Consider the following 11,069-nt stretch of genomic DNA (forward strand, 5'->3'; position numbering starts at 1 on the left):
GCATAAAGGGAAAAACATAAACCTAAGCTTACTGCAAAAAAAAATCGGGCCTCCATGAGTAGAATAGTATGTACAAAGTGAAATTTCAATTGTAGGAAGAAAAATCTAAAAGGATTTATGTCAGAAACTGAAACTATATTTAAAATAATGAGAGACAATAAGCCCAAGGCACAAAGGAAAAGTTAGTAAAAGTGATTTTGTAAAGCCCCTTCTGGAGGCTGCAGGGTGGACATGGGGAGGGGCTGTTGGCTGCCAGCACCTTTGACCATCCTTGCAAAGTTTTGGTGGAGGACTTCCCATCAGAAGCCCTACCCCTTACTATGGAGGCTAGATCTGAAATACAAGCCTGAGTCTCTCAACTGCATGCCAGAGCTTATCTTCTAAAGAATGGAGAAGTCCATTGTGCTTGATGATTGGAGGAAGGTTGTATCCCATTTCCAGAGCCATGGATGTTGCGAGCTTCTAAAGCAGCTCCAGGCACATTGTCTAAAGCCAGTGTTCTTGTGGACACACACTGTAGTGCCCACGCTCATCGTGAGAGTGCCAATGGTGAGCTCTGTATTATGATTTAGCTCTGGACTATGATTTGTTTCCTGGTGCTGCTACCTCCAAATTCTGCCTCTTTAATCATCATCAGTGAAACTTCAAATCCTAATAAGCCATTTTTGCTGTGAAAGCAATTGAAGGCTTCTAGCTGTTCTTTACAATGAAGAGCACATGGAAGTCCTCCGTGCGTTCTCCTATTTAATAAGGAGTTTTTTTTTTCCTTTCTCAGGATGCATGGAGAAAGCAGATGTGGTCTGGAGGAGCTGAAGTCCAAATTCACATGGCTCTTTCTGATGCCACACTCTTTCTGACAGGTCCAGTGTATTTCTGTGTTAGGCCATTCTTACTTTTTTTTTTTTTTTTTTTTTTTTAAAAAAAAGAGTACTCATTTTCTGTCTCTTGGACCCTTTCCCACCAGTTACTGCCAGACATAACATAATTATTTGAATTTCAAACCTTCAAGTATAAAGGAAGAACAGATTCTTTTGTAACTGGATTTCTACCTGATCTTCTCCTACACAAGAAATCAATGACTGATATTTCATTTCAGCCATCCGTGGATATAAAGAGACCACTAAACGTCATCATGACCATAAGATCTACAGCTGATTCAGATATACCTTTTGATTATTGTCACTCCTTCCTTTCACTCTCCTGGGGAGCCATTTGCTCGAGAATATTAGTAAAGAGGGGGAATAAGATTGTGATGGGTATTCTTGGTTGTCAACATGACTAAATCTGGGATTAACTAATATCTAAAAATTGAGGGCACACCTGTGAACCATTTCTGCCTAATTTGAAGCAGGAAGATCTATCTACTTCTAGTCTGGATCTTTGAAGGAGGATTAATATAGACCTTTAATTCAAATAAAATCTGGACCATCGTTTCTGCTGGAAGCCTATAGAAGGAAATGGAAGAAGGAAGCTTTTTATCTTTGCCTGGTTGCTCTTGCCTAGTTAGCATATTCATACCCTCAATACCATGAGAGTCTACTTCTTTCAAATTCCAGCATATACTGCAGACAGCTGAGACATCCAGTCTTATGGACTGAGCAACTACTGGATTCTTGGACTCTGTGGACTGAGCAACTACTGGATTCTTGGACTTTCCATTCATAGCCATCCATTGTTGGATTAGCTAGAGCACAGCATGGAAAAACTTCTAACAAATCCCCTTTCAATATATAGAGATTCATTTATCACTTCTGTTGCTCTAGAGAGCCCTATTATACCAGGCATGTGTCGAGGATATTCTAGAGCAGTTAAGGTCTCATAACATAGAGACATAATGCTCTCAGCTCACTTACAAATTCCCAATGGCCACCTTCCCTTAACCTTCCCCTTCCCCAGGTGCTTGTTCACTTCAGAGGATTCACCCTCATCCTCAATATCACCCTGACCTAACTTTTTGGTATGCTTTATTTATCATATTATGGGGTATGGATGTTAAGTAGGGGAAGGGCCATTCTTGGGCAGTGTTTATAAAGTGAGCGTTCAACTCCCCATGGGTGAAGTAGTGAAAAGATTCTAATGAAGCAGAGAAAATCTCTAGCTTTGGAGGAGGTGGTGCTGAATAGATTCCCCTGTGTCACTGGAGACTCCTGGAGAGGAAACTTCAGCTTCTGGTCAGTTCATGGAGAATTAATTGGCAAGGAGGCAAAGGCTGTTCCCCATGACATCAGCAGTCTCCTCTCTGGAAATTCTGCTGTATCCTGGAGAGCTCTTGGAATCCCCTGTGATGTCACTCATGTTGTAGCAACACCAAGTGCCATTGGATGTTCGTTCAGTGCCTATAAAATTCACCCACAGACATGTTGTCAACACTGAGGAATCTCTTTGGTAGAGAGAATGAACAGCATGGAGAGACCAGAATCAGGAAGAAGGAAGCTGGCCCTAGGTCTCACTGGAAAACATGGAGAGACCAATGGTCCCGGGGAAGACGCAGTGAGTTCAGAGAAGGGACTAGGGAACTTTCTGGATGTGACGGCCTTGAGTCTTCCAGGCCTAGGGCTCAGGACCTGGTAGCTTCTGGGAAGCAGTAGGTCTGTCTCGCTTCTCTGAGTTCCTAAATGGTTGACCCACATCAAGGATTCATGATTGTTAGTGTGACAGAGTCAGGAATTGACAAGGCTGTAGCCTTTGTTCTGGGGACCCTCTGCTTTCACTCTGAGTGAGGAAGGAGGCACAGAGGATTTAGTGAGATTTCAGTACCATCACTGCACTGTGCTCACAGTGGAGTCCTTTAGGTTGTGTGCCAGTAATAATAGAGAAAGGAGAGTCCCTTGGCAAACCTGAGGTTGTCATACTTTATATCACAGCCACTAGCAGGGCCGAGGCACCAAGTGCTGCTCTCTTCCAGTGACTCCTAAGAACTTCTGACTCCCAGCTGTGGGTGGCACACAGGTCTCCAGATCAGCCTGAACGCTAGCTTGAGGACCTAGGCAGAGACTGCCTCTTCCTGCCAGCTCTGGATGTCCTGGGCTGTCAGTGAGGATGGCTTTGTGAACCTGGTGACTATATTCCGCCCCTGTATGACTTCTGCATTAACATGAGAGTTTGAAGCAGCCAGCAAGTGATTTGGGCATCCCTATACTACCTGAGTATTTTGACAGTAGCAATCATCTCAAAGCTTCTGAAAGCACATGGCTGAGGGCTCTGAAGCCAATGAACATCCCCTGCAGCTGTGAATAAGCCTTAGGAGGCTGTTCCCTGGGTCAGCTTATGCAGAGAGACAGAGGAAAGCAGGTACCTTCTGAGACATCCACCTCCCTATAGAGAGATGGAAGAACTGACATTTACAGAGGGGGAGACTCAAGTCTGGTTTTTCACAACCTGTTGGACAGTCTCATCTATCAGTCACTTCCTGAGCATTCTTCAGTGTCAGGTTTGACTGAGATGAGGTAGTATGTAGGGCAGGTGCTCTCCCTTGACTTATAGAATTGTGTATTACTGAGGGCAAAGGATCCCAAACATCTCCCTTTTTTTGTCCTTTGCCTGCCCTTTTCATGCTCTGATGAATATTGTAATTTAAGCTGGCTGTTTCCTCCTTCCTAAGGGCATGTGCATTGTCACAGGTGGCTTGAGATCGAGGAATTTGGCTTTTGTGTAGCTCTAGATGAAGCACCACAGCAATGACACACTACATACTCTCCCCACGACTATGGCAAACTTGATTTTCTGAAAATGCCTTTGTATATCTGTGTGTGGCCTCTCAATAGCCATTCATCTTTTCTCAAATTCAAGTGCAGGAATGGACCATCACTCTTCATGGGAGTGTTTGCTCTTGTGTTGAGGGCTCACCTGGGGAGCCCCAGTTCTTAGTATCTGCAGCCTGACCTGTCCCTACTTGATTGCAATTTGCTAACTTAAGATGGCTGGAATGTATTCTTCTGAAATTTTAGGGTAATTTTTTTTTTTAGTCAACTATTGGATTTATGTTTGTTCTGACAGGACACTCACAATCTCCCACCACACCAATGTATTGTAACAGCCTTGTGGATCCTCCACAATGTTCTTGTCTTCAGGGGACTGAACTTTTCTCCTACCATCCTTATGTAATTACCTAGATATCTTTATTTCTCATGTTATTGACTAGACATCTCAAGAAGGGGTTGAGCCATTTTCTGGGATGTGTTTGGGTTGAGTCTTCAACTTCCCGCATATGAAGTAGTGGATATATTCTAAAGAAGGATAGATTTCTGGCTTTGCAATGAGGAGGCAATGATGGTCTTCCCTTGTGTTTCTGGGAAGGCCCTTGGGAAGTGTAGTATGGCTTCCAGTGATTTGCAGAAATCTTGTCAGTTGGTGGGTGAAGATTGCTGGTGGTGACCCTAATAGTCCCTGGTCTGGACAAACTATTGTATTCTGGAGAGCCCTTGGTATTCTCTGTGATGTCACCAGTGTGGTGGGAACATCAAGTGACTGTGGGGTATTCTTTCATTGCCCATAGACACGTTGCCAAGACTGAGCTGGCTGTCTGGGAGACAAAATGGAGAACATGGCGAGGCCTGAGAGAGGCAGAAGGAAGCTGGGCTTTGGTCTCAGTGTAAAACATGGAGAAATCAATGGTTTTGGGGAAGGCACAGTGACTCTTGAGCAGGGGATGGGGGGCTTCCCAGAGGAAGTGGAGCTTGAGCTGGGCCTTCCAGTAGAGGGACTCAGCATCTGGGAGCTTCTGGGAAGTAATGAGCTTATCCTGATTTTCTGGGTTCCCTAAGAGCAGGCCCTGAGAAAGCAGTGTCTGGTGGTTAGTTTGGGAGAGCCATGGACTGTCAAGCCTGCAGCTGCTTTTCTGGGAGATTCTTCATCTCACTGTGAGTGGAAAGGAAGGCCAGCAGGAGCAAAGGGGTGACTAATTAGGTGTCCCTGTCAGGGTACAGTGTTGCTGCACTTCATCCTCATGGACTCCTTCAGTTTCCATGGGAATCTGATGCCAATAAGAAGGGAGGGAAACTCCCCTGGCCATGCACCAAAGTCTCAGACATTCAGATGCTTTGGTCCTGGGCACATGGGATCATGTTTGGTGCTGCTAAGCTCTAGGGACAAGAGGACTTACCTGCATCCCATCAGATCTGAGGTGACACTGTCTTCCAAATCTACATGTTGGAGATAACTTATGCCTTCCAGGGCTAGGGTACTGCATTAGGGATGGAAGCACATTCCTAGCCATGGTGGCTGAGGACAGAGACATAGCTCATGGACATCAGTTTGAGGACAGCTGCCCTGCTCTTTGGGGCCTTGACTGAGTCCGTAGTATTTCCTCTTCTTTGGGCTTCTTTTTGGGACTCAGCATGGATTCTCCTGGCTCTATGTAATTCAAGTATACAAGTTCACTTGTCTTTCTCTACCGGCAGGGACCACTGAGGAGGCACCATCCCAACTCTCCACCTTTGCTGAGCAGGAGCAGGAAATGAACGATGTGGAGAAACTTACCTTTCAGCTGCAGAGTATGACATATGAGCAAACTGAGCTCTGTGGAATCTTGGGCACCTACACCAACATGGATTTGAAGAACAGGTAGTCGTTATGCCCAGTTCACTGCTGACCGTCTTGACCCCACAGTGTCAAGCCAAGCTTTCCTGAGGCACAGGAGGCAGAACCTCCAGGGTGTCCTGGTGCCTACACTAATTTTCCTGAGTGCATCAGAGAGGAGAACTTGGAACCTGGGTAGATGTGAAAAGGGGACACAGGCTCTTCTCCTTCTTCCAAATGAAAAGTAGGACCTGTGACCTGAATCACAGTCCGGGGACAGGGCTAGTAGCTCTCAACATGCATTTCAAGAGGCCTTGACAGGTGTTGGCTTCTGGGACATGCTAGGTGCTGTGAGTTGTGGTGAGTCTTTGTACTTGATGATTGTGTGCAGAAAGCACCAGGCAGCAGCTGGAGGGACCTGGTCCCATTGATCAATCTCCGTTTGTGGCTGGAAGGCCTAAAGCTCATCACAGCTCCTCTCTGGTCTTCTTCCTCATAATCTGAAACAGTGCCACCTCCCTGTATTTCATGGGCACCATGATTGTATGTGATGTGCATGTGGAGGCAGAGGACATGTGGGTGTGTGTGGGTGCACTCCTAGGAGTCTGGGGTCTGTGGCAGGGCCTGAGGATTTCCCATTTCACAGTTTCCAGGGGATGACAGTGCTGAGGCCAGGGAGCTCCACTTTGAGCAGCAAACCTCCTGGGCACTGTGCTCACCTTGGTGGAACATTGGAATCCCTGTGGAGTCTATAGAGGCGTCCTGAAGTTGGGACTTCTCCTTGGAAATACTGATTGTGTTCTCTGGTTCTCAGTGTAGCAATAGTCACCCAGGAATGAGAATCCTGTTTTGAAGACAGGAAAAATGTCATCATAGGTTCCTGGTGGGCCCAGATATGTGGCATGGACACCTGGGAACTTCTTAGAGTGCTAATCTCCAAGCCAGCTTAGAGTGCTCATGCAGCCCTGACTTCCTCCCTTTGGACCACCTGCCTCTTCTGGTCTGGGGACAGGATAGGAAGTTTAATAAGCACCAGGAGGTCCCAGTGTAATAGGTACCAGGCTGTGGCATCTACTGGGCTGGGGTAGGCCAGGACACAGCCTGATTTCATATGATCCTTGAGTCCTGTGCTCATGGAGTTCTTTTTTCCTGGGGCCATGCCCTACCACAGGATGGATTCTCTGGAGATGTTGAAAAAGGAGCATAAGCAGGTGATGTTGGACCTCCAGAAATTTCCTGTGGAGGTCATTGATGCCTTGAACAGGTGCAAGCAGCTGGTTGACAAGAACGAATCCTACAGGTACCGTGCCTGATTTAGCTTGGGAGGGACTGATTGTGCCCTCTGTGTCTTTGACCCAAAGTGAGGGCTCTAGTTCTAGCCTGTCTACCTCTTAGCAAGCAGCTTCCTTGTGGGCCTTGGACTTGTGCCTCCTGGACTCAGTTTTCGTAAATGTGAAAAGAGCCATCTCCCCCCCACCAGTGATGTTCTGCCAGTCTCAGGAGTCCCTAGATAGAAAAATGGTTTGTACCAGGAAGGGAGTGTCAGGCAGATGAAGTGTCAGGCATCCCAGGGACCCTGGGGCTCTGGCAGGGGCTTCCCAGAGCTTGTTGTCATGGGACCCATAGAAAGACTTGATTCCAATAGGGACTTCTGCCCTCCTTCAGAGAGTGTTTGTCCTCTACCTGCCGCTGCTTTCCCAGTACCATGAGCAGTTAAGCACAGGTGCTGGCCGCATCGTGTTCTCAGGGGCACAGGATCACTTCTGGTGCCAGGATTTTCAGAAGTACTTTGAATCTTTCTGGGTTATTTATTCTCTCGATTTGCTTGCCACTGTATGACGCTGTCTTGGCTGCTGTGAGAGCCAGTCCTGGGCTGTCTGGGGGCCTGGGACTTTTCAGGGCTGGTGGTACCTGGAGGTAGGGACGGCTGATGGTACTTGGAGCTGGATGGGGCTCACCATTTTTGGTTGGCGGGTTTGTTATCTCCACAGCCTGAAACTCCGAGATTTGGCTCAACTGAAAAGAAATGTACGTGAGTTGAGGCTGGAGAACAGAAAGCTGTGGGAGGAGCAGGTTGCACTTCAGGAGTCCTGTGAGGAGGTGAGGAAGCTCTTGAAGGAGGCCCACGAGAAGATCCGTGACCCCTGTGCTGAGCAACAGCAGGTAGGCCTCGGCAGCGGGGCCAGGCTGCCCACCTGTCCAACTATAATCATGGAGACACCCATGTAGCCATCCACTCACCCATCTAGACTCCCACCTACATACCATCCGATTGTTTATTTCTGTGATCATTCATAAGTCTCTCTGGAGAGTTACACAAGCAAACCCTCCTGCTCTGCTAGAAGCTGCAGTCCATTGAGGGAGATGGGTCAGTCACATATCACACACTTGCATGTCTTTGTAGTCAGTGGGCTGCTATCCAGGCAGCTACTTAGGGAATAGCACAAAGCTTTCTTTCATTGATGACGTCAGCAGCTTGTGGCTCATTTGCTTGCAGGGGTCACGTGAGATGGAATGTAGGAAGCAGCCCTCAAGGACTAGAGCCCAGTGCCAATGCCAAGTGAGTGGTTCTCACTGTCAAGTTTTGAGTAGCACGTGGCCTGCTCCTTTTTCCTGTTTCCTAATGTAGTCTCTTCCATTTCCTCAACTTTTGGTTCCCATTGACAGGAGCCTGAGTATCAGCTTGTCAGCCCTGTTTTCTGTGGGTGGTGCTGGACAGTTCTCCCATCCTGGAGCTTCTAGTCTGGAGCTGACTCAATGAGCATTGATGTGGGAGGACTTTGACAGGCTGAGGGTTGGGGTGACATATTTGAGGCTTCAAAAGGACATTTTCTCCAACCACCTAAACATAGTTTGACTAAGCTGTGTGTTCCCCTAGGAAGTTTTAGTCCCCAAGGGGCGGATAGCATTTGTGGTTCTCAGCTGAAACACCTGATGTGCACAGTCTAAATTCAACTGTTCATTCAGCATGATGTCTCTTCAATTTTTCTGCTCACTTAGGACTTCTGTGGTCTCTCTGTGGTGTGTGCATGGGTGTGTAGATGTGTACACTGCTGGGTGTGTTTGTAGACCAGACGATGTCATCTGGTGTCCTCTGCTGCTCACTCCCTTACTCCCGTGAGCCCAGGTCTTGACTGAACCTGAAATGTTCTGGTTTGGTTAATATGGCTGGCCAGCGCTCTGGATTTCCTGTGCTCTCCAAGGTGGATCTTCTGTCTTGTTTTGTCTCTTCTAATTGTTACAAGTTTCAGTAGCTCAGAAAGAGGAAGGATGGAGAAGCTCTCGCCTCATTTCACACACGTTTATTGTTTTGGAGTCAATGTGTTTTGTAATAAATAACAAAAATCAAACTGTACAGCTATTTTAAACATGAAAAGCAGACCTCTTCCCTTTCCCTGCACTGAGCTGACAGGACAGGAAATGTCTGGTTTGTCTCTGGCTTCACAACACGGAATCCCACAGTGCATCTCCTTGCTGGTATTGTGTTGCTGACTATACCATGTGCGTGGCTGTGTCTTAGAACAGATTCCCTCTCATGGTTGTTCAGAGTGCTGCATTTCTGAAAAGCACTGCAGGTGACGTCACTGGCCTCCTTCTGAGTGACATTGGGGCTGAATTCATCTTCTATGCACTGTAACCTGTTGAAAACCTGTTGACCATGGGTCATTTTCTTTCTCTTGGGCTATTAAGTCTTCTGTGGAGGAGCCAGGGGAGGTTTAGTGAAGAGACTGTGATGGATCAGCTTGGCCCGTGGGATCAGTGAGTCTCAGGGTGGATAAAGTTCACAGAAGGAAAAGTAAGCACAGGCCAGGGTAGCAGAGCCCGGCTGAGATTAAGAGCCTTGTAGGGAGGACCCACTACCTCCCGCTGCCATGGAAAATGTTATGAAAGGCAGCAGTCTTCTCCTTGGCTATTCTGGGTTCAGAAGTGTGTGTGTGTGTGTGTGTGTGTGTGTGTGTGTGTTTGTGTGTGTTGTGTGGTGCATTTCTTTTCATATGAGTGTGTATACCTCTATTTGTGTTTGTATGTGTTTCTCTGTGTATCTGCTGCCTCTTGTTTTCACAGTAGCCTCCCTTTGTGTGTGTGTGTGTGTGTGTGTGTGTGTGTGTGTGTGTGTGTATGTGCCCATGTGTGGTTGAGTGTGGTTGTCTCTGCCTGTGTTTCCTGTATGTGTAGAGATAAGTGCTTGTGTGGTATTTGTGAGTACCTGTGCATATATGCCAAGTATGTGTTTGTGTGCAATGGTGTGTTCACTTTTGTGTGCATGTGTATTTCTGCATTTCTGTATGTTCACTTACTCATGAGACATCTTTGCTGATGATAGATGCCAACTTTATTGAGAAGTACTGTGCCTACTCACTTTGCCTCCATCAAATATTGTTGTGTTGTTGCCCAGCTTCCTACATGTCCACCTTGCGGTCTGGAACAAAAGGACACAAAGATACTGTAACTCAGTGGTTTTCAGGTATTTGTAGAGGGAAACATATTTGTCTGCAAGAAATGTTTTTGGAGAAATCCAGAGGAATGTGGTACAGGGAGGTGAGGAGGAGGCCACTGCGGCAAAACAAGGTGTCTGAGAGGCAGGATAGGCTGGCTGAGGGTGTGTGTCCCTTCTCTGCTCCGGGTGAATGGTGAGCACACTCGGTGGTCAGGTGGCTCACTGTGCCTTCTCTGCACCCCGTCTTGTCCTCATCCGCATTGCCTGCTACCACTTTCTTTCCCACCTTTGCCTAACCTTGGACAGTTTACCTTGGCCTTGAAGCTTGGACCGGATTTTATTCGCTGAGAGATTCTGACTTGCGGTGTGCTTCCAGCTGCATCTCGGCCCATCAGAAGTCCCTAGCCATGCTGTGGTGTGAGAATGGGGCTGTCCTAGGGCACACCTTTAGGGCACACCTTTAGGCACACGATGGTCTGAAGCATTCACCATGGCTTGTGTCTGTAGCACTCAGTAACTGCTTTTCTATAAAGTTGTTCACTCTGAGTTCAAATCAGCTTCACGGAGGGCTGGGAGAAATGAGGACCTTCAGATATTGCTGGTGGTGTAAAATGATATAGCACAGTGAGAAGGCACACACAGTTCTTCAGATAGTTAGACTGCAGTCCCCAGGTGACCCAGTGACTCCAGAACATGAAGTAGGTGTCCACAGAGAAGCTAGGGCATGGAAGCACTATAGCATCATTGCTCAGAGTAGCCTCAAAGTGAAACTATGCAGATGTCCATCATTTGATGAGTGAAAAAGTACAATTGCCATGGAATGTTGTTCAGTATGAAATAATACATGCAATTATTTGGCTCTGACTTAGCCTTTGGTTACTCAAACAGATCCCTGACAAATTACCTTACAGGGAGGAATTGTTGATTTTTGACTCCAGGTTGTGGAGATTTTGTAGTTCCTGAGCTCATTGATTCGGAACCAAAGTGAGGTAGCTTATGGTAAAAAGGAGCTCCATTTGAAGGAAGTTGTTCACCTTGGGGGCAGCTGGGAAGCAGTGAACAAGACCAGCGGACTGGTCTACTGCCATCCAGTGGTCCTGTGCTGTGGAACATT

General features: G+C 47.0%; 1 protein-coding gene across 1 annotated transcript; it reads left to right on the top strand.

Annotated features, from left to right (window-relative positions):
- The first annotated feature begins 2,294 nt into the window (after positions 1 to 2,294).
- Positions 2,295 to 7,746, top strand: LOC114690000. Its single transcript, XM_028864483.2, has 4 exons — positions 2,295 to 2,490; positions 5,400 to 5,562; positions 6,689 to 6,817; positions 7,509 to 7,746. The coding sequence occupies exons 1-4, from the start codon at positions 2,358 to 2,360 to the stop codon at positions 7,744 to 7,746; spliced, it is 663 nt and encodes a 220-aa protein (XP_028720316.2). The 5' UTR covers positions 2,295 to 2,357.
- Positions 7,747 to 11,069: the final 3,323 nt, after the last annotated feature.

Source organism: Peromyscus leucopus, chromosome 15, assembly GCF_004664715.2.
Source record: "Peromyscus leucopus breed LL Stock chromosome 15, UCI_PerLeu_2.1, whole genome shotgun sequence".
NCBI classification, from domain to species: domain Eukaryota; kingdom Metazoa; phylum Chordata; class Mammalia; order Rodentia; family Cricetidae; genus Peromyscus; species Peromyscus leucopus.

What these genes read in the sequence shown, in the direction of transcription:
- LOC114690000 (XM_028864483.2), top strand. Translation starts at nt 2,358, where the DNA reads ATGTTGTCAACACTGAGGAATCTCTTTGGTAGAGAGAATGAACAGCAT. An exon ending in ATGGTCCCGGGGAAGACGCA is followed by an intron (nt 2,491 to 5,399) that starts GTGAGTTCAGAG and finishes CTCTACCGGCAG; the next exon opens with GGACCACTGAGGAGGCACCA. An exon ending in GACAAGAACGAATCCTACAG is followed by an intron (nt 6,818 to 7,508) that starts GTACCGTGCCTG and finishes TTATCTCCACAG; the next exon opens with CCTGAAACTCCGAGATTTGG.